The sequence below is a fragment of the Polyodon spathula genome, chromosome 16 (assembly GCF_017654505.1).
Source record: "Polyodon spathula isolate WHYD16114869_AA chromosome 16, ASM1765450v1, whole genome shotgun sequence".
Taxonomy (NCBI): Eukaryota; Metazoa; Chordata; class Actinopteri; order Acipenseriformes; family Polyodontidae; genus Polyodon; species Polyodon spathula.
The window spans coordinates 28,910,625-28,934,871 of record NC_054549.1 but is presented as its reverse complement, the minus strand read 5'-3'; the positions used below and the strand labels follow the sequence as shown (position 1 = coordinate 28,934,871).

At 36.4% G+C, this 24,247-nt stretch overlaps 1 protein-coding gene across 5 annotated transcripts in view; it reads right to left on the bottom strand.

The window, feature by feature from the left end:
- LOC121329019 (dedicator of cytokinesis protein 3-like) overlaps positions 1–24,247 on the bottom strand; it is a 212,002-nt gene that overhangs the window by 79,220 nt on the left and 108,535 nt on the right. For all 5 annotated transcript variants that reach the window (XM_041274211.1, XM_041274212.1, XM_041274213.1 and 2 more), the window contains 2 exons: positions 8,833–8,981; positions 1,892–1,976 (listed from right to left, as the gene is read on the bottom strand). In XM_041274211.1, the coding sequence (XP_041130145.1) occupies positions 1,892–1,976; positions 8,833–8,981 (234 nt within the window). The remainder of the gene's footprint in view (positions 1–1,891; positions 1,977–8,832; positions 8,982–24,247) is intronic.

The window sequence follows — 24,247 nt, the reverse complement described above, 5'->3', positions numbered from 1 at the left end:
CTGATCTGTGCCTTTCAAAAACTTTGTCTCAGAGTTCTTTTGAAAGCGCCTTGCTGCTCATGGTTGAGTCTTTGCTTTGAAATGCACTACCCAGCAGAGGGAGCCTACAGGAACTGCTGAATTTATCCTGAAATCATGTGAATTACTACAATTTAACACAGGTGGAGTCCACTTAACTTAGTGTGTGATTTTGAAGGCGATTGGTTACATCTGAGCTAATTTAGGATTGCTATTAAAAGGGGGGTGGACACTTATCCAACCAAGCTATTGCAGTTTTTATTTTTTATTAATTTTCTACAAATCTCTAGAATATTGTTTTCACTTGCAAGTTGTGGGGTAGGATGCGTAGTTAATGAAAAAAAAAACAGAACAATTTTAATGCATTTTAATTCCAGGCTATAAGGCAACAAAAGGTGAACATTTTGAAAGGAGGTGTAGACTTTCTATAGGCCCTGTATGTATTAATGTACAGGAGGTTTCTTTTCTTCTTGCTTGTCAATTTGTCTTCAGGCTAGTCAATCGATTCAATCTGAGCTACAAAATTATTTGTAATTAGTCAAAACTATAATTTATAGTATTTCAAATTGTTATGAAATGTCATGAATTAGAAAAAAAAAAAAAAAAAAAAAAAAACACTTGTTTTTCTTTTTCAGGTAGTGCTGTTTCTTTCACATTCTCTGCAGTACCACTGGTTGCTAAGCAACATCAGGGCATCAGGAGAAATTCTGGACGAGCCAGTATTATGTCTACATGCATTATAACACTACCTTTTCTGTTGTTTTCTTATATGTCCGGTTCACTTGAGATACCTTTCAGTACTATTTCAGAATTACATGACAGCTACGATCTCCCCCCACAGCATAACGGCCATGCTTAGGGACCTCTTATCGTGGGGGTGGGCTACTACTATAAGACTTTTCACACGAGTGACACAGACATTTTAAAACAGATTTCACTGTAACATGTAGGCTTTTACAGCTAAAATACATTAGGCAACCACGTATTTAAAAATGGTCAAATCTATGTTTATTTACCCCATTGAAGGTTTTTGTCACCTTCATAATTTCTGTTGTTATTCGGCAGATTATACATATTCTAAAAAAAGTAACACCTTGATTAAGAATGATCAGCTGTCATGGGACAACCTAGGCTATATACCTGTACTAACATGGAGAGAAATCTATTGAACATATAGTAAACAATTCAAAGTAAAAACCAACATTTGCCACTGTGAATACTTGCATTTTAAATACAAAGCAACACAGCACCACTGTCTTAGAAAACAAATAAAAACATAAGTCAATTTCCAGAAGTACTTCAATCCTAGCACTTTTTCATTTCCAGATATAAACAAAGATGTACGACTTGATAGTTCAGAAGGCAGGTCTCTGTGGTACAGGAAAAGGATTTAAATAATAAACACAGCACAAAAACTAATAATAAAAAAGAACAGCAGTATAACAGCACAAGTATTAGGATGGTAGCTCTTTAATTCATCTCATTTCACACCAATTCATTATAGATTACAGAGTAGCCATTGATACTTTTAAGTTCTAAGTACTTCAACAACTTTCAATTGTTATGGTTGCAGCAGAAAGGTCAACCAAGCTGCTTTTTACAAGCAGTAAGCAGTCTATGAGGAGTTCTGCTTTCTGAATCGCTCTTAAAGGGAATCAGAAACTGGTGGTTATTGCCTTATATATTGAGTTCTGGGGAGCTCCTCTGGACAGTAAATTCAGCTGACATTAAAGTGGACAACTCATCCTTATTAATCTGATCAATGCTTTGTAAAGATTTATTTTAAGAGTATAACAATTTGTTAATAGCCATACTTTTATCCCATAGACCTCCCTCCTCTCCTTTTCTCCTTACCCGCTCCACCTTCACCTACCATTTTGTAGAGGTCTGAGACGCTGATCTGTTCTGCATCTACCATCTCAAACTCTTTTCTGGGGACCAGGTCCAAACCTAGGTGCCTGTCAGGGAAAAAAATAATTACATTTAGGCCAGAGTGTGTGTGATGATCTTAAAATAACTGTCAAGGCTGCAGCCCAACCAATACCAACACGTGTTGACATCAAATATATTTCTTCCACCTGTCTGCAGAGCTCAGAATGGAGCAGCCAGTTGCATTGTTGCTTTTGTTAAATCAAAACATTCTGCACACCATTTTGTCCAGTCACCCATTTGACTTTCAAATGTTTTTGTTCTCTACTAAATAACCTTCTCCCCATCCAAAACACAGCAGCACAGTTGTAGAAACAAAACAAACAACAACAAAAAAAAAACTTTTGGAAGTCTTCATCAATGTCTGAAAATACTATTGTTAAAATACTGCTGTTACAATGTGTGGTGGAAGTCTTATTATTTCCCTTAATGATACAGGATTTCACATCTCTTTGTCCACTGTCCTTATTTGCAATGTCAAGACAAAAAAAAACATTACAGGTAGAAATAACCCAATTTACTAACTTGTTAAAAAAAAAAAAAAATTACAGTATTAAAAAAGATAGTTTTAGAAACGTATCAGGCTTGTCAAACTCGAATGTACAAGCGAGTGAGCAGGCAGGTCAAAGCAGGGCGATGGGGAAACGCTCTCAGGTGGCCCCTCTATGCTGTGCAGTGACCGCGCACCAATGTCTCTGAATTCGGGTCCCATCTGGGGCTAAAACCGGTCTCCTTTCCCAGATACATAAAAGCTACCACTGCTTTATTTGTACCAGGGCTGAGCGGGGCCAGAGGCTTCCTAGCATTGAGCCTTAACCTTAATGCATTCAACATTCTCATTGTATTTAGCATTCTGAAATGTTTTTATTTCGGTATAAACTATTAAGCAACAAATTGCATTTCTAGTGCACATTTCACAGTGTCTCAATATATGTTATTATAACACTATGTAACACAATTTTTGTTCTTGGGTAGTAAGTGTTATTTCCTAATTGCTTATGCCTCAAAAGTATAGAAAAAAAATAGATAAATACAGTATAATCATAAATCTCGAAAAACTACTCACTTCTAAATCTTTTGTAGTCATTTTTGTATTACTTTAGTATAAATACATGTTAATTTGGATTCATATGTTGTTTTTTCTGACTTTATGTGAATGAAAAGACACACATTTGCCCGTTTTCCCATTGGAAATAGTGATATTTTGAAATATCACTGTCCTGGTCATAAAAGCAAAGTTTGTGGGGAATAATAGCCATTTTCTATACTTTTGAGGCATAAGCAATTAGGAAATAACACTTACTACCCAGGAACAAAAAAACAAAATTGTTACACGGTGTAATCAATAATACGTAAAAATAATAAAATAATAATCAGACAATGCAAATTTAATGACAGCATGTAAAACCCAGATGAGATAAAAACAACATTAATGTTACAGACAAAACTGTTTAATCGACCAAAAAACTCCACTTGAATGTATTAGATATTAGAAACTACTAGGAAATAGTTGGGTCAGCAAGCAACTTCCATTGAGGACCCCTATAGATGCTTTATCCATAGGGGTCCCTGAAGAATGCAAGATGGTAGAATTTTCACATTTCTCCTAAAATCTGTAAATAATGTAAGACAATGCCATGTAAGACTGCTGAGTACATGAGATCCTTTGGTAATTTATACAATATACTGCAAAAAATCCTGCTTCACTGGTATTATGGTTATTGTTTATCTTTGAGTTTAATAACATTTTTACAACCTACCATAGGATTACATTTCAATTTTATTGCTGATATCCATATATGATTGTTTTAAATATCACAATTAACATAAATAAATAAATAAATAAATAAATAAATAAATAACTGTGTGCTATTATTTAATGCTAATACATCATACAGAATCGTTGTTATTATTCCAATTCCACAACAGCTACGGTGAACTGAAGGTCAATGGGTGTCCATTGATCCCAATATCAAACCGTTCACCTAAGGGCTGACTGCGGAGAGCCTAGGCGTTTGATGCCAGAGAGCTTTTTTTTTATAGCCCAAACCTTTTTTTCAAAACACTTGCTGTCTAGAATGGCTCATTACTTAGTCTGCAGTCCCAATGCACTAACTTTTAAGTAAATAGTGTCACTTCCAATTATTAATTATTTCTTTATTTTAAAGAAATGTGTACCAGAGGGCTCCTCCTGGTTTTTTGTTTTTGTTTGTTTGTTTTTATTTTTTTGTTTGTTTTTTGAAGAGGGATTTTGAATCCTGAAATCAATCATGCAAAATGTTCTGATGTAGCAATCAGTGCAATGCATTTGGGCTCAAAAGGGTAGTTCTCATTATTAATCTTCCATACTCGTTTTCAAATTGTGAAAAAGCAGATTCTGGGTAGTGGCTACCTCTTTGAGGACTTTGTAACATATATAATATTTGGGGAGACTTCAGATGTTTCTTTTTGCACATACCTAATTAAGGCACTGCAGCATTCTGTGCTGCAGTGCCCACTGGGACATCAGACTCACTAAACAATGTTTTTTCTCCTTTTTGTTAGATTTTTTTAACTTATCCAAGGGAAAACAATGACACATTCTTGTTTATGGGCTTTCTCTAATCACCCAGCGTTGATGAAACAGAGAAATCAAGCAGCAATTAAACTCCTGACTCCTGCTAATCTGGGTTCTACATCTCATACACATTTTGATAAAACAGGCCCAGTGCTGACAGGGAAACCAATAACTAATAACTCAAACTAATAAAGGAAAGTACTGTGTTTAATCTCTTATTTCCCCAGATGCAAAGATCGCTCATTGTTGTCTACTCTTCCTCGTTTCTGAGGAAACAATTGATTAAAGCATCTGCTGGAAAAAAAACACTTTAATGGAGATCAGGAGCCAAAGAAGAGCACCATCCCATCAGAAATAATCAGCTTAATTACCACAGGATTCCTCCTTAGGCCAATCCATCTTCACTAACCCTGCTTTTTGCTCGCATTACAAAAAAAATAAAAAATAAAACACATCAATGAGAGTCGACAGCTTGGAAAGTAACTTTGTGGGTCCTTTGGTGGACTATTAGATTGAGATCATTTGAGAGAGCTGGGAGAGAATCTGTAGCTAAAGGCCTTAAGAGTATAATATAAGTCTTTATTGGCCTTGCTGATGAACCCTGACCAAATGTTAAAAATACTTCATACCCTCTGATTTCATTTACCTTTTAATTTTTCCCAATATGTGTGTGCTAAATCTTTTTCTGCATGTATGAGTATTTAGCATAATAATAATAATAATAATAATAATAATAATAATAATAATAATAATAATAATAATAATAACACCTTTTTTTTTTTTGTTTTGTTCTTGGGTAGTAAGTGTTATTTCCTAATTGCTTATGCCTCAAAAGTATAGAAAATGGCAATTATTCCCCACAGACTTTGCTTTTGTGACCAGGACAGTAATATTTCAAAATATCACTATTTCTAATTACATTTACAGTATAATCGTAAATCTTAAAAAACTACTCACTTCTAAATCTTTTGTAGTCATTTTTGTATTACTTTAGTATAAATACATGTTAATTTGGATTCATATGTTGTTTTTTTCTGACTTTATGTGAACGAAAAGACACACATTTGCCCGTTTTCCCATTGGAAATAGTGGTATTTTGAAATATCACTGTCCTGGTCACAAAAGCAAAGTTTGTAGGGAATAATAGCCATTTTGTATACTTTTGAGGCATAAGCAATTATGAAATAACACTTACTACCCAGGATCAAAATTGTGTTACATAGTGTAATAATAGTAATAATAATAACTAGAACTCCCATGGAGTTTTACGGCTCCCAAGCCCCAGTATCAGTACCCGTCTAAGCGTGTTTAGTTCTCAATATGCCAAGTTTAAAATCAGCAACTTCAACAGTTCCACAGAAGATTTTTAGTTCTTTTTCAAAAATGCATCAGGCAGCCATCTTGTTTAACGCACAAATGCCATTTTTTAAAATGTAAGTTTTACCGACACAAGCATGATGGTTTTCAAGTTTGGAGTTAACCAAGTGAACCATTTTTAAACTGAAGCAGTTTTAAAAATAAGAAACCAATGTAGGAGCGGCAGCCAAATTGTTTCATGAAACATAACCATTTTGACATATTTGTATTCCGCTGTCACCAGAATGATGCCTACCAAGTTTGGAGTCTGTTGGTCAGATGGTTTTCAAATAAAAGCAGTCTGCTGTTAAGGGCGTGTTTCGGTGAAATTTGTGGCAGCCATTTTACTACTGAATTGTACACAGCATCTTCTGCTTTGCAAGCAGCTTCGGATGGTGACAATATATGCCAAGTGTCAGATCAATCACTTGAACGGTTCCAAAAAAGAATATTTCGTGAGGTTTTAAGAAGAAATGTGTCTTACGGCCATTTGGTAACACCAGTTTTTTTTAAAAGTCATTTGTACTGCTACAGTGTCAAGGATGATGCTTGTGAAGTTTGGAGTTAGTCCAGTAAACCGTTTGTCAACTGAGGCAGTTTTTAATTTCAGACGTAAATGTACACCTGGCGGCCATCTTGTTTTATAAAACATAACTATTTTGACATATTTGTATTCCACTGTTACTGGGAAAATAACTACTATGTTTGGAGTTTGTTGGTCAAACGGTGTTCAAATAGCAGCAGTTTGCTGTTAAGAGCGCGTTTCGATAAGATTTGTGGCAGACATTTTGACATTAAAATTTATCACAGAAACTTCTGCTTCGCAAATTTGATGCAGGTTTGGATGCTGATGATATAAGCCAAGTGTCAGATAAATCACTTCACTGTTTCCCAAGAAGAAGATTTCGAAAGGTTTTATCGAAAAATGCATCACGGCGCCAATTGCAGGGATGCAGCAGCAACATTTTTTCAGCATCTGACAGCCACTGTATCCAGCTTGTTACCTGCCAAGTCAGAACCTGATCAGTCACTCAGCTTCGAAGCTACAGCAGTTTAAAGTTTTGGGAAGAAAAAAAATAAAAATAAAAACTTTAACAATAACAACAGGCTTCCCAGCCTTTGGCTTTGAAGCCTAATAATAATAATAGACAGCCTGTTTTATTTTTGGGGCAGCCCCTGAAAAAGCCTAAAGTGAGGCCAGTATAAATGAAAAGTAATACATGATAATTAACTATTAACTAAATAACTGTTATGTAAACTGAGAGAATATAACATATTCCTTTAGAAGCATTATTGGATTGCTAATATTTTATTTTAGATACCAACCCTCTAAAATAAATCAGTTTCAATGTGTGGAATCTAGGAGTAATTTGTGGTGGAAAGTATGTTTGTTGGCTGTATACTTATTTTTCTATTGATCTTCAAATGCTTGAGTGACATTGACCTTTGAGGTACCTTAATGTCAAAAACAAGTACTGTATATTGATTTTGTCAGATTCCATATTTATCAACTAATGACTTGACTCAATAAAACATTTGTGTTCCCTACGATTATCATGTGCTTATGCTTGTGACCAAAAAACAGGTGCAAGATAGCTGACGCTAGAGCCAGTACAGTATAATCTTAAACAGCTGCTATATCTGACACAGTGACTAACGGCCTGGAATAGGCTTTTCAATAGCCTCATCTGTAGTACTTTATAGCTGTGATGAAGATGACTCATGAGAGGAACTACAACTCTGAAATCACAATAAAGCAGATTTAACATCTGTGCATCTGGGCTGTTCTGAAAACCTAACACAGTGAATCCCATCCCAAAGGCTAAACAATCCCTATTAACTGAAGCCCAGTGATAATTTTGGCAAGCGTCACCGAGGTATATAACTATGGGAAGCACAGAGAAAGTGTTTTTGCTTTGGCTACTTCTCCCCAAAGGTTTGGGAAATGGCTATAACAACAAATGAAGTGGGTTCCTATGTGTCACAGCCTGGCTACCATCTCGAAAACAATCTTCATCAATATGGGATTATTCCTGAGGCCTCATGACATTTTATTATTATTATTATTATTATTATTATTATTATTTATTATTATTATTATTATTATTATTATTATTATTATTTTTATTGATTAATGTATTTACCCTCTTCGTTAAAGGTTCAAGTACCCTAATTCCTGAAAATTCCAAATGAACAGCATGATAGTCCAAAACCATAACTGTACTTGATGACAAAAAAAGAAAGAAAAAAATAATCTACTGGATTTCTAAGATAAAGCCCTACTTGACAGAAACTTGGTTCAGAATAGCAGCAGCATACACACTAAAGCCTATAAAGGTGTCACATATAGATGTTATGCATCTTTTCCACAAGTAATTGACTTAAATAGTGTACCTATCAGAGCTCTGACCTACTTACATTTTTTTGTGATATGCAGCATGAATACAGGATTTCAGGTGCAGATTCTGTTTTTCACAAAGTGGGATCGATACGTCTTCACAAACTATTGTCCCTTGATATTTAACCTGTTTCTTTGCAAGATATGTGGGGAGGCTCACATTGTTGTACCATGTCTGTTTAGTTGACAAATTAGGGTGGATCTGATCTCCAGAGCTGCCAATCCCCAGAAATACAAACACAAAGTTAAGAGGCTGCAGATAATATATGGTAATTCAATGGACAGCATCTGTGTATGAAATAATATTGGCATAAGGAGAGTCCAGTTTACATTTACATACTGTGTGTCAAAAAAAGAAGCTTACCAGCCATTATTACAGGCACTTTACATTTCTATTACACATTGCTTTCCAATATTACCTCAGTAAGTTTTGCGAATCATTCCACCATGTTTAGTTTTTGTCAACTGTACAGATATTGAGAAAAAAAAAAGTGCTTTATTTTGGGTAATCATAAGAAAGGTTAAGGTCATTAATGGGACAACTGTTGCATACGACTTTTGGAAAGATACTCACTCGTTCCCCCAGTCCAGGCGCACAGTGATGTGTCTCTTGACCTCTCGAATCTGGTCCTGGGTCAGGTGACCTGAGAGCAGCTGTCTTCGCAGGTCAAAGAGTTCATTCATCACGTGGCGCAGCTTGTAGAAAAGATCCACCTTGTTTTTCTGTGTGGAGAAAAAAATAGCCATCTTTACAAATCAGCCTACATCCACCTTCTATTAAAGACTATACAATGAACAATTCCTCACAGGATTCACCAAGTAATTACTGCCAAGTTCTATTTACTAGCTCCCCTGCCCCTGTAAACAATGAACATAGACTGTAATAAGGCAATATTAGTCTGATGCTTCAACAAACAAGACACAAATCCAAGCACCTCCCCTACATAAACGTTGATCAATTTGCTGAAAAAAAACAAACAATAATAATAACAACAACAATAACTTAGAAGTAGTAATTTAGTAATCAAAGAGTCTGAGTGGGGTCAAATCTTTTTGGTTTCTGTATTTAGTAATCCCAATCCCTGGAAGGTACTGTGTTAAAAGTGGTAACCAGCATTGTGTTTCTAGTAAAGGTGTAATGGGGCTTTGTGGAGGTCACAGCTCCAAGCCACAGCAAGTTATACAGTTTCTAAGAGAATTTACAGTTAGGGTTATCAGTAAAATAAGATATGCAGTTGTCAGTCCAGGAGGTAATGTATCCATTGAATATTTTTTCTGTAGCATCCTAAGAAATGTCTAGTTCAGGGCATATCAAAGCGTCATTTGTCAAAGCGATCCAATACAGGTCTGCTCACAGACAAGGAGACTGAAGACATATTTTTCACTTGGCCTTGATGTGACCTCCATGCTATAAACCCAAAGCACCCCTGACTCAAAGCATCCCTGGCTCACATCATGTATCATATTCATCAACACTACACTACATCTGCAGTTTATAATCATGTTACAATTCTGCAAGGAACAAACATACATGCACTTTACAAAATGTCTTGTTGATTTGAACACTTATTTAAGAAAACTCATAAGTGAAAATAAAAAAAAATGAGTTAGCATCCAACCATCCAATTTCATGTTATGTGAAAATGCACAGGCTGTTGTTCAATATTATTTAATAATAATGATATTGAAGTGCATTAAAACAGGGCATGGCCCTCAATCCATTAGTGATCACGGAATTTGTGGCTCAGTACAATAAAGACACACTTAAAAAAGTTTGCCACAGTAAATTTGCCATGTAATGCTTTTCTCTATTATCCTATGCATTTATCATAGTTTACCAAGGTTTTCCATGTTTTTAAATGTGTGCTTGTGACAGAAATACGAGTTCTGGTTGTAAATCTCCCTCCTAACCTGTGAGGGCACTAAATAGCGAAAGGAGAAGTCTCTGGACAGGCTGGCCTGACAGTTTGTTTCCGTGGTTTGGTCAGTCGGTCAGTCGGTCAGCCTGGAAGATTAACGTTTGTCTGGCCCCTTTATGCTATCGTGCATGACCCCTTGGTAAACGATTCCAGCTGTGTCTATTGCTTGCAGCTGCTATCTTGTTTACCTTAAGGTCAGTACGTTCCTGCAACAGAGTCTCGCTTCCTTCCAAGCTGACCGACTTCCCGACCCCGGAAACGAACTGTCAGGCCAGACTGTCCAGAGACTTCTCCTTTCACTATTTTGCACCCTCACAGGTTGGGAGGGATATTTACAACCAGAACTCATTGTATTTCTGCCACATAGCTTTACAATACTTTATGCTTTATCATATTATCCTCTATGCTTTACTATGGGGAAACTTGTATTAGATATGGGTGTATATTTTAATGATCTAAATACAGGGGATCTAATTGCCTTTGTTCTTTATAGATGATTTATAGATGGGATGATTTATAGATCCAAACATATCTACATTACTATATACATAACTAAATACAGTGACGTGAGATCCATCACGCAAGCTGAAGTCCATCACTCAAGCTAAGGTCCTCTGACTCTGGCTTGCTTGTTATACCCAAGCAAAAGTGCACCACACTCAGAGAGCGCTCTTTTAGCTTCAAGACCTAACTCTCTGGAACTCTCTCCCAGCTTTAGTGCATGCAGCTCCCACAGTCGCTTGCTTCAAATCAACTCTCAAGACCCACTTGTTCTCTCTTGCTTTCAATGCTCTTTAAGCCTGACATCTGTTATTAGATGTTGTCTAAATTGCTATTTCAGGTTTTCCACTCCATCTTATTCGTATGATTCTGTATAACACACACATCCACAATGTTTAGAATTCACATCCTTGCCCTGTACTTAATGTATGATGCCTGTATTTAATTTATTTGCATTGTTTTTTACTCTTTGTATTTAATGTACTATGCCCTGTATTTCACTGTATTTAATGTAAAATGAATGCTTCTCACTATCTTGTAAAGCGCTTTGTGATAGTGGTCCACTATGAAAGGAGCTATATAATATAAATATTGATTGATTAATTGATGACAAATCAGGTTGGAAATATTAAAATCTTACACTGTTTAGATAATAAATATAGACAACATGGTGTTTACCTCTTTATTAAAACAACTGAAGACACAAAATATGAGATCATTTAAAATAGACCTCACTGTGTCCAAATGAAGGTTATGTAGTTATGAAGCCTCTCTTATTTAGTACGTACTGTTAACATACTGATTCAAATGCCATTAGGCCCTTGCGAGAAAACATGGCTACAGTGGATTGATTTGTCTGCTGTGCTTTCTCTGACAGATTCAGTTTTCAGTTGAATAGAATTACATTTACTGGAAGACAAATGGCTGACATTAAAAACATTTGAGTTACCCTCAATGACTGCCTCCTTCTTGTCACTTATTCTCACCTCATTGTCTTTTTTACTGCCAAACCCTTCCTTCCAGTAAGTATTTCCTATTCTCTCCACTCTGTAGTGCTTTTTGTAGGCGGTTCTTGAAGGGAGCTACATAGTGTAGCTGTGGGCCCTATTGAGAAAATAATTTGCTCCAATGGTTAATTTACGAACTCTTGCTGGTTGTGGAAGATTAGCAGTTTGTTTAATTATTTTACTAAAAGATGCTGCAAACTTGGTACTGAAGTAATAGATTTGTGAACATGGTACGATTGTTTTGTTCCTGAAGGATTTTGCACACTGCAACAGAAAATAAATATGGTTTTAAATAGTACCTTTCCAAATTCTCAAAACACCCAATAATTAAATTAAATAATCAGTTTTTTTTTTTAAAACTTTGTTTTAACCTTCATCAAGGTGTCATCAATTCATTCAGATTCTTACTGTCAGACCTTAAGATGCTGTTTTCCTACCATCAACTGACCTCCAGGACGTTTAAAGCCATTCTGGTTTATTCTGTACTATGACTCACATTTGCACTTGCTTTCTTGCAAGAGCATCTGAATAATCAGTTGCAGTTCCAGTAGTTATCAAAGGCTTATTTGTGTCTATAATATGAGTTGCAGCTGGGTTGCAGGTTTCCTCTGATGTTCAAAAAGACATTTTGCCAGATCATTTAATTACCTGACGGCTTGATGGTGCGTTGAAATAGCAGTCCATAGAGAAGCTTAAATGACATGTTTTTACCAAAAACAAACCTTGCTTTGAACCCTGACAGAAAACGTAGCAATCTCACACATTTCATCAGGCAGCTAAATCACTTTTTTATGACTCAAGCCTTGCAATGCCCATTTCCTGCCTGTGAAATGACTTCTCTTATAAATAAGATACCCAACACACATGGCAAGAGCTTGTAGTTTCATTCTAATACTATGTTGCTTAGTATGTGTACCGCATCATTTAGTGGTCAATGCTATACTGTTTTGTTTTAGTTATTTTATTTTTAATGAAAAACATGAATGTTGTAAAATGATATATACACACACACACACACATCGGATTTTGCAGAGTCAATGCCCTGGTTTGAATGATCACCCCTCCCTGACTTTTAGCTGAAAGTCACACTTTCACCATTAATTTTCCATTTTTTAGTAACCATGCGCAAATAATTCCTGATGGGAAATATCACAGCTCTCATGAATAGAAAGAACTGCCTCGAAGTAGTTGCTCTGTGATTCAAGGTTAGGGTTATCTTCCGTTCAGACAACAAAGACATGGAGTCCGGCAGTTTAGGATCAGATTATACATACTTTGCAGTCGGATTGAATACACTGTTCTGTTGTTACGTAACAATCCTTATTTTTTTAATACACTGCAAGAGCTTGTAACTCAGGAACCATTTTTTGTAGTGAACATTTTAATGCTATAGCGCTACATTGGATGTTAATTTATTACTTCGTATTGCATTTTCACACTGGACATTGCAATTTCCTACTTGCAGAGATTATGTAAAGCCATTTATTTTAATGGACTGGAAACATCATGTGTTTATATATTTTTTAAACATGTTTTTTCATGATGTGGTTTTGCACTAGACACTGCAGCTTTAACGTTTAATGTTTGTTTTGAAACCTAAGTCTAATGATTTGAAAAACAGTGGACATACTGCAGCAGCATTGAATTGTACAGTGCCATGAAAAAGTATTTGGCCCCTTTTCTGCATTTTTGCAAATTTTTGACATTGAATGTTATCAGATCTTCAACCAAAATCTAATATTAGATAAAAGGGACGCCGAGTGAACAAATAACACACAATTTTGATACTTATTTAATTTATTTATTAAAGAAAGTTATACAACACCCAATGCCCCCATGTGAAAAAGTAATCTCTGCCTTAGACTCAATAACTGGTTACACCACCTTTAGCAGCAATAACTGCAACCAAACGCTTCCTGTAGTTATTGATCAGTCTCTTACAGTGCCATTGAGGAATTCTGTCCCACTCCTTCATGCAGAACTGCTTCAAATCAATGACATTTTGGGGTTTTTGAGCATAAACTGCTCGTTTTAGGTCCTGCCATAACATCTCAATGGGGTTTAGGTCTGGACTTTGACGAGGCCATTCCAAAACTTTAAATTTCTTGTTCTTCAACCATTCTGATGTAGACTTGCTTGTGTGTTTCAGATCACTGTCTTGCTGCATGACCTAGCTGTGCTTCAGCTTCAGCTGAAGGATGGATGGCCTGACATCCACCTGTAGAATTCTCTGATACAGAGCAGAATTCATGGTTCTTTCAATGAGGACAAGTTGTCCAGGTCCTGATGCAGCAAAGCATCCCCAAATCATGACACTACCACCACCACGCTTGACCATTGGAATGTGGTATTGTGGAATGCAGTGTTTGGTTTTTGCCAGACATAACGGGGCCCATGTTGGCCAATAAGTTCCACTTTTGACTCATCTGTCCATATAACGTTGTTCCAGAACTCTTGAGGATCATCCAGGTGCTTTTTGGCAAACTTGCAAGCATTCGTGTTGTTCTTAGTGACAAGTGGTTTCCGCCTTGTTACTCTGCCATGAAATCCATTTTTGCCCAGTGTCTTTCTGATGGTGGGAGTCATGAACACTGACCTTAGCCGAGACGAGAGAGGCCTGCAGATCCTTGAATGTTGTTCTAGGGTTCTTTGTGACTTCCTGGATGGTTTTACGCCTTGCTCTGGGAGAGATTTTGGCAGGACAGCCACTCCTGGGAAGATTCACTACTTTCTCAAACTTTCTCCATTTGGACAATATGACTCTGACTGTGGTTTGGTGGAGCCCCAGAACCTTAGAAATGCCTTTGTAACCCTTTCCAGACTGATAGGCATCAACAACTTTTTTTCCGGAGGTCTTCAAGAATTTCTTTTGATCGTAGCATGATGTGCCTCTAGAACCTGTGTGCTGACAACTTTACTCTGATGGTAAGGGACAAACTTAGTCAGATTTATATTGGGCAGGGTTGGCCCAAATCAGGCCTGATTGTTAACCAAAGTATTCAAACAGCTGACCTTAATTATCCCTTTAATTGATTTGAGTTAACTAGTGGGGCAATAACTTTTTCACACCTGAAGATTGCATGTTTGATTACCTTCCACAGCAAACAAATGAATTTTAAGCGTGAGTAACTGTAAACGTAATCTACCTAATGTTAAAAAATGGTTTAAACTGAATGTGGGTCCATTTTCATTGCACTATATTTTTTTAATTTATGCATGATGATCAGGAATGATGACACAGTAATACAAACTTCCCCTGGATGTTACATGGTTATAGAACAGTACTGGTTATTAGATTTTTGGAAACTTCATTAAACTATACAGTTGTGAGTAAAGAGACACATTTAATACAGATTATGCTAACCACTTAAGTCTTTTCTATACTGGTGATGAATACATGCTGGTGGCTGCCAATTCCGCCTGTCATTAATACTATCCGGTTTAAACGGGTCTCCCCTAAATTTTAGGTACAGTAGAGAAATGCTAACAGGGTCACTGACCTTTATAGCTGTAACTCTTTCCAGTGCTATCTGTGTGCGATAATAAACCAGGCAGTAAAAGAGGGACACACACTGCTATTTCTGTTCTAAATCCATGTCTTGGATTGGGTGATGCACACCGAGTACACAGGCAGAAAGATCAAAGTAATTATCAGTGAATCCCTAGAGGGATAGATAGGTCTCCCGGTCAGGATAGAGTCCACTGTAGGGGAACTCATTTATCAAGCCATTTAAGACATTGAAACTGTCTGACATCCCACTGAGACACACACTGCAACAACAAACAGCTCTGCTTTTTAAGAATACCAAACAGGATAATGGGTATAAATTACACATCTGCTTCTTTTCTTTTTTTGGAGATATCTCTAAAAAAGAATATGTCTGATGCCTTGAAGAAAACAAAACTGTTTATGAGTCACTAAGACTAGCATATCATTCATCAAATTTCCTGATGACGCCTGACTTAGCTTTGCTACAGAGATCTAATGAGATTAGAATCAAGGGTGATATGACTTCAGACTGTGACAGAAAATCCCCCCTGATAGGTATACACATCTTTCATCTCAGGAGCTGACTGGAAACTCTGAAGTACAGTCAGCCTTTGAGCATGCCCTTTACAAAGCTGACCTAACTCCATGCTGGAGGTGAAAGGATTTCGAAGGTACCATTTGAGCAAGTGGCCTTTTCCAACAGTGATTTTCCAGTAGATGACAGGACTCAAGGAAGACACCTATGTAATCATGAAAGGCACTGCATCACAAAATAATTATATATATATATATATATATATATATATATATATATATATATATATATATATATATATATATATATATATATTTATATAGTATATACGTATCACCCAGTTTTAAGGAACTGGGTCCAATGACCGTCACGGACTGAACTGTACCATGTAGTCTCCTGCTGCATTTTTGGGGGGTTGTCTCCCTCGGTCTAGAGATCAATTGGCAGGAGACAGCATGAGCCTCAATCCATTCGATACTTGGGCAGCAATGTCTGTGGAAGTGGTTTCATACAGTTGAGAAATTTCTTTACCTTTAAGAATCAGAATTACAATAGCATTTTTTATCATGTGTCTAAGTGAAATCCCTAGTCAAAGAAACCACATTGGCAATGTGTGCTATTCAAAAAAATCCCACCATAAGTGAATGTACTGTGAATAAACATAATGTCATTTGCAAATCTCCATTAAAAACAATGTTTGTTACAAGGATGACTGTGGCTTAGACAGCTTCCCTGAAAAATGAGGATACACAGCAGGCGACATCCTAAATGAGAGCCTGAACAGATGCTAAAGCAGCATGGCAGTGTTGTGTGCTTCTGCACTGGTAGCGCATCAGCGTGGGCATATGGGAAGAGCTGGGCACTAGGTGTCATGAAAACTTTTTAAAATCTGAAATTTAAAGGAAACCTACAGTGTGACCAAAAGAGCCAATCTGTTTATACTTAAGGGTCTTTCCTTCTGTCTAGCTGTAACATTTCACTACAGGGAATAAGCAGGACTGACCTAGAATTAGACATGGCATTTGATTTAGCTGAGGTTTTCTGTTTATCAATGACAACTATATCCTGTTAATAAAACTTTAACGGCTGTTTTTAATAGCCCGTTTTGAATTATTTAATCACGACTGCAGTTTATGAGCTGTTCTAGAGAGAGTTTTGTTCATGTTTTATTCTCAAACATGCTTAACCTTTGAAAGTCTTTAGAAACAAAATAGTGTGAATAGGGATAACACAGTGAAAATGACCTACGAATAGAACTAATTAAAAATATATAATAGTGATGTCAGGAAGCAGTGACCACATGCATCTAATTGAGCAAGCACCTAACCTCAAGTGAGACTTGTTTGCATGAGAAGTTACTGAGTTATTTTACCTCCAGGGGTCAGTCTGAATCTGCAGCATGGTATAGCTGCAATTTAAACACATATTTATTTAAAGTTGTTGCTTTTTAAGCCATTGAAATGAGGACAGGACATACTCAACTTCACTGCTAGCAATTATAGAGTGAAATAGAACCAGTACCACAGACTGAAGTTGAAAAGAAATGTGAAGCTCAAAGCAATGTAAAAATGGTAATCATATTACAGATTACTTTGAATGCTGAAATATATCAACTCTGGTGCCACTGCCCTTTTGTCTGCAAGTAAATCACCACAGAGCTAGTTCAATAGGAGAATATCTCAGAAGATTACTGGTGGCTCTCCCCTGACAAACCATGAAACTATAACCTCTGAAGATAAATGTACCAGAAATAAAGTAGCTTCTGTAACACTTCCCCAATCACACGCAGAATTATTATTTATTATGACCGATAAATGTAACTTTATTAGAACTGATCAGCAAAACAGAGAACTATGTTGGCTTTTGGCATTTTTTGGACTATACTTCCTAGTACATTCAGAATAGTTTAGGTATGACTTTAAGAAAGTATCTATAAATCAAATAGGCCAATCCCAGCATTCCATTATTGTCCTTTGCCTAACCCTAACACCACAGATCATATCAATGCTACATGTTGGTCAACTGGTACTATATACTGCGAAAAAATCCTACTGCAGCTAATGTCTTCCAATAACTGCTTTTGATCTGCAAGCAGTAGCATGGCTGGGTGCTGAAAAAATCAATAATAATTTCAGTATTTTTCTTCAGTAACCAGTAACAACATAACTTCAAAAAGCTCTAGATACGTGGGCTTAGTCTGAATTCCAGCTGGTTTATTAACAAAAACACAAAGTCTTCTACTCAAAACATAACAGGCTGGGGATTTTATTTTACATTTGTATGAAAAGATAAATCCAATATTAAAAATTGGTTATCTCTTAATGTGAAAAATCAGGATGCTTTTCCAAATGTATACAAGCCCTAGCCGCAACACTACCGTGCTCAATGGAGCCTACTGAAAAGGAAGCCAGTAACAGGCTGCATTCCTCAGGTTCCAATCACCAAGACAGCCATATGCAGGCCCAGTGGGTTTTTTTTTTTTTTTTACACTGAGCTTGTTGAATGAGTAAAACCTTCAGCGATTTTCTCATCTTCAATCCATACAGCAGCAACAAAGCTTCAATAATTTACTTGGAGCATATTTGCATGTGGAATTTTAAAAAGGATGTACCACGGTGCACTAGTGAAGTGTGCTGTATAGATACAATAATATGAGAACTAAAAGGGATATTGATACATATGTGGCAGTATACCGAGTACTGTATATGTCATATTGCATATTTACAGCGTAATTTTTCCTTTGGATGAGACAGGTCATACTGTAAGTGATTCTGAAGTAGCAGTTGTTGATGCATAGTTCACCCACTAGTCTCTGTAAGTCACTTTGGATGAAAGTGTCTGCTAAATGACTAATTAATAATAACAAAACAGTTTAAGTTCAAATACAAAAACAAAGTGGTTAAAGTGAGGATGAAAGAGTCATGTTTAAAAACGTAAATATAATTAATCACAACTTAATACAGCTTGGGACGTCTCAATTCACAGTGTTAAATAACTTGATTAATTAGAGTGCCAGTGTTGATATTGTAGTGTGCATGGGGGAAGGCAGCAGCAGGACTGGTAGGTGACGTAATCACATACAAAGACATAAGCCCGATATACGCTCCTTGCCAAGGAGCTGGCTCTTCTGAACAGTGATATTGGCGCTGTGCTTCAGTGCAAAAGGTCCCACGTTCGCGCCTGCCTGTGTGTGAATTGCCTCACCCTGTGTGATGTGCCTGCCTGCGGGAACTGGGGTTGCAGAGAATTACAATACAACAACAAATGAAACCTGTCAGTTTCAATAGGGTACTAGAAATTCAGGATCACAGCAAACCAATGAATTAAGCTAAGAACGATATTACTATAACCAGTGCTGGTGGAAAGCTACTGACCTGTTAACACTGAAGCTTTGTTTTATTTCAATAACCACATTTATTTTCAAATAATATTATTTACAATCATGGAGGACATAACTGTTACTCGGTGAATGTTTTGTTTTATTTAGGCAGTTTTAAATTCATAAAAAAAAGATCATTAAAAAAATATTATTATTATTATTATTATTATTATTATTATTATTATTATTATTATTATTATTATTTAAACGGCAGTGAAAAACATCAGGGGTTTTTCAATTTATGAGTAAAATTATAATTTACGTCATCCACACTCATTATTGACTGAGTAACACTAAATCGTCAACCAAGTTTTGTTAAATTGTTCCAACAACGTTTATTTAACAAGGTTTGGATTGCAATAATTAAGCTTAAAATTTAAAATAATCCAGAAAATAATCCAATTGATTATTATTATTATTATTATTATTATTATTATTATTAATAATAATAATAATAATAATAATAATAAATAATAATAATAATAATAATAATAATAATAATAATAATATAGATTAACTAAGATACATTTTTTAAATTGCATGCGCTTGGCTGAGTTTTAGAAATGCAGTTGCCTTTCTTCACTGCAAGACACCTGGCACCTCCACACTCCCTGGGCCAGGGACATGTGTTTGTTTCATTAGCAGAATGAGACAGGAATGCTAAGTCCAGTGCTTCATCTTGACTGAAGAAAAGTCCAATATTTAACAAAGAGGTTTTCTGTTGAATTTGTTTTCTCGGAGGCTGGAACTACGTTTCTCACCACAGACACTGTATGTGTGCTTACTCTGAACAGAGATAATGACATCCCTCTGGTTGGTTTCCAATGACATCTGAAGTTTGTCAAACTGTATGCTGTAATTTTTACCCTGCACAAAGTTACCTTTCTAAGTTATATTTGAGCATGATAATAGTGCAATGTTTGCTGATGGAAAAACTGCCATGCATTTTAGTTGCTAGATTGAGGCCAGTGGGAGAGGTATACTGCTCGTCATTCCTTCATCAGCATATGGTACTGTATTGATAAAGGCAAGTATAACATGGGTAAAACATTTGCTTGTTTTAAATGTTGCATTTTCAAAACCTCATCTATAATTGAAATGAAAAAAAAAAATATCTGAGTAGAATTAAAGAAGGCAAGTTATTGGTTATCTAAATAGAAACTAAAGTATAGGATCGGTTGCTCTTTATGTGAAGCAAAGTAAGTGAAAGGAAATAAGTGAAAAATTGCATGAGAAGATACAGGGTCAATGCTGGTATTATGAGAGGTAAGGCCTGTAGTTTTTTCTAGAAAGCAAGCATAAACACACCCTCGCCCACCTCTTGTCTTGCTGCTCTGCCCAGGAATTCTCCAAATCACATGATTCCACTGCCAGAGAACACAGCTGTAAACAGAAGTCATGCTTGCAAGTCCTAGATCTGGGTCAGGCCATTGCTAATCTGAGACACAGCAAGTTGTAATTTCAAATGATTTTGCTGTGTGGAGTGAACTCAAATCCCTGAGGCTTGCTTTAAATTCTTCTGACTTCTCTGCCTGCTAGGTAATACGCAACATGAAAAGGAAATGTATCCTCCGAGGCATATTAGGGGAAAATGACTTTACCTTACAAGTAGCAAGACTAATATTAATATTTGGGTCTCTAGGGGCAAAACAACCAATGACTTTCGCCAGCCTTTAATTTGTCAGAGAGCACAACACGAGACACTAGCAGGCCAAGAAGAAATATTGATCAGGTTAGATTCTGGCTGCCGGCCCAGTGCTCCTTATGCGCTAAAGTGGTTTTGATTAATGCTTTAACACTAGAACTGCCACGGCAGTCATTTTGACGGTTTTCACTTTTAAAATTTAAATTACTCTAAGTGTGTAAAACATACACTGTTGTCCGTTCTTGACTTTTCCTAAATACACATATTAAATATCCTGATGGCGTTTAAAGGCAGGATCCCCAAAAGTTATAATCCACTCTATCTAAAACCACCAGAGCAGTTATTTTGACTGCCTTTTACAATACATAGTCTTATTTTAAACCTACAATATTTTATTTTATTTTTATATACAAGCCTGTTGTTATCTGTACTAGACCTAGCAGCCATCAGTTCTTTTATTTTGTAAAAGGAATGCCCTGTGGAAAATATCAGGAGAGGTTTTATCTTGATGCTAGCCACAACTCTTTGGCAGAAATATTTCGATCAGAAAACTGCAAAGCCGCAGGCTGAAACAGCTCAACTTGGATTCTGTGCTGCACCGAGTGACCCACATGAAAGATAAAACAGATGTTACTTTTGTTTTAAATTAAAAACTACTTTTGTTTTTACAGCTGTGCATGTAAAAACTACTTTCAGTTTTACAGTGTACATAAACCTGTTTGCACACTAGTTTCTATTGATTTAAATGTTTTTTCAAATGTTCTATTCATTGAAAATAAATGTTTATTTTATTACAGTTTTTCATTTTTTGAATTAGTGCTTTATATGTGGTAAGTTAGAAAATAAACCCTTTTATGGTTAATTGTTCATTTAAAATGCAGCGTTTTGGCTGTGCAGATGTTTGATATGATTGCTTGAATCAAACTTTTGAGTTCAGCCGATAGTTCGTCTTTCATTTTAATAATGACGTTGTTTAAAATGTAACCGTCATAAAGACTGCCAGCGGCGGTTTTAGGTACGAGTATAACTGCGTCGGTTCTGGTGTTAATAACCTAGGTTCTGAGCCCAGCAGGTGTACAGTAACCGCCAGTATAGGGACCTGGGTCCCATTCATAGACAGGATACAGACAATCCAAACTGGGTTTGGCTTTAAGAAAGAAGTTGGGAATATTAATTCAAGCAAAAACATTTCTGCGCCTATATATTTACCATGTTGTATTTATCACATATCTTCTTTCCAATAAGAAAACAATATCAGAAGAGCCTACCGAATCTTTTAGTTAGATCTTGAAAAAAAAACATTGGAATTGGTTTCTGTGCAGTACTACCATTGCATGTTGTCAGGCATAACTAGACATGCTAAGAGTTAGTCAATATCCCCTTAATCAAATAACAACAAAATCAATAAAAGGCAACAACATCTTTTTATTTAGACAAGTATGCAACCATGGGACTGCAAGTGGCTAATGTGGTTGGAAATGAGTTTGGATGCATGACTCCAGTTATAATTCATGACCACCCACTTGTGGAGAGAAATCAAAAGAAACTGCAACACAAAGACAGTATGCTGCAACAGCAAGCAAACAGCTTCCTGTAAAACTCGTTCTCAACTGCTAAAAATCTAATATCTCTTGCTGTTGAGTGAGTGGTCAGCTGCAGCAGTTTGAAAGCTCAGGCCTGCAATATGTAACAGGACTGTGCTGTTTACCCGCTGAGCAGCACAGGAGAACGATACAGAATCATATGAGCCTGTGATTGAGCCAGATCCCCAAGTATTCAAAATACTTTTAAATACATAAAACAGTTATGCCTGAAAAAAAAAAAAAAAAGTCAGTTTCAGACAGCTTTCTATACAGTATGTAGTATGCTGAACTTGTGTAAAGCTGCTGACTGGGTTGTTGTTGAAGACAAGGTGGTTTTAATCATCTTTATTCTGATACCATGGTAAAATATCTCTTAAGGTGGAGGTGAAGATTTTTTTCCCCTCAGGGCAGGAGTATGCTGGCAACCGTAAATCTGAGACTGGATCCTTAAAAACAAAAAACCAAAAAAAAACATTTATCTTGCCCTCACAACATGCATTCACTGTACTTTGATGAAGCACACTGCACCATCACACACAGGGGCGGGGGTGGGAGGGGAGAGGGCTGAATCTTGCACATAAATTATACCTCAAGTCTAAATTAAAGATGCCTGTTTCAATGTCAAACCATTTACTTTCCTATGCAGATAATCCTTTTCGTGTAATGGCTCAGTGAGTTCTGGGGCTGGATAGATTGCCCAACACAAATAAATCAGTAGTCCACTACCAAACTAGCAGCCTGTTTAAAAATCTCTGTTTCGCCACACTGTTGCTTCCGAGCCTTTCCTACCTTTTCATTTCTCTGCTGCTGGCTCCCTTGGCAGCCACACTAATCAGAGTGACAGACAATCTGGGCGATAGCTCACTTCCACCACTTTCTTAGGTTAGTGAAAAGCCAATTGCCCTTTCTGCATGACTCAGGCTTCCACAGTGCAGCAAAGTTTCCTTCTGTCTTTTGGTAACGAGGTGTGCTCAGCCACTTAATTCCCAATAACAGTTGGGGAGTCACAGAGGTAAAATCTCATTTTAAGAGGAGAACAAAGTGAAACATGCAACACAGTAAATCTAGGAAAGAATGCACCAAGGTTCTTCACATTATCTAATTTAATCCTGGAAAAATGGAAAATATATATATATATATATATATATATATATATATATATATATATATATATATATATATATATATATATATATATATATATATAAAGTATGGACACTTTAAGCAGTCAATCACAGTGTGTGTACAGATTGTAACTTTTTTAATTGTATAAAAGTTATCACGTATGAATAACAAGCGAAGAAATACTGTGACACAGAAAAAAGGTTCCATAAATTGCGACCTCATGCGAAATCCCACTTAGGGTTTACTTTACTATTAATGAGGGACTATGAATAAATCTGTGGCATAGGGGTTAAAGAGATGCAAGAATATTGGTAATAATAACAAGATAATACATTTTGCAAAAGTCATTTGAGAAGAAAACCTCTCAGCTTGGGTTGGAAGTGGTCTCATACAGTATAGACTTCCCTATTATTAAAAAATAAAATGCAAGGCAGACCGTCTTCAATTTAGAGGTTGAGTAGACGGCACTGATATAGTCTCCAAGGTGTTTTTATTTTGATGGATACACAACTATTCCTTTACGAAAGCCATGGGAGAAAATCTTATTGAGACAATTCCTCGACTCTTTCAGCAAAACCAGCCCTCCATCAGCCATCTCCTTCAGGACTGAAGTCAGATCATCTACCCAGTCCATCGTGAAACTAACTTGGAGAGATATTTATTATTTATATGATTTACATAAAACATGACAGAGATTACACTTTGCATAACAAATGACTCAATCATCTTAGTGACAATCTGCTTTCACAAAAAGTGTGTGCTGCTACTACACACTGCCACAGTTCTCATTGTATTTTTAAATCCC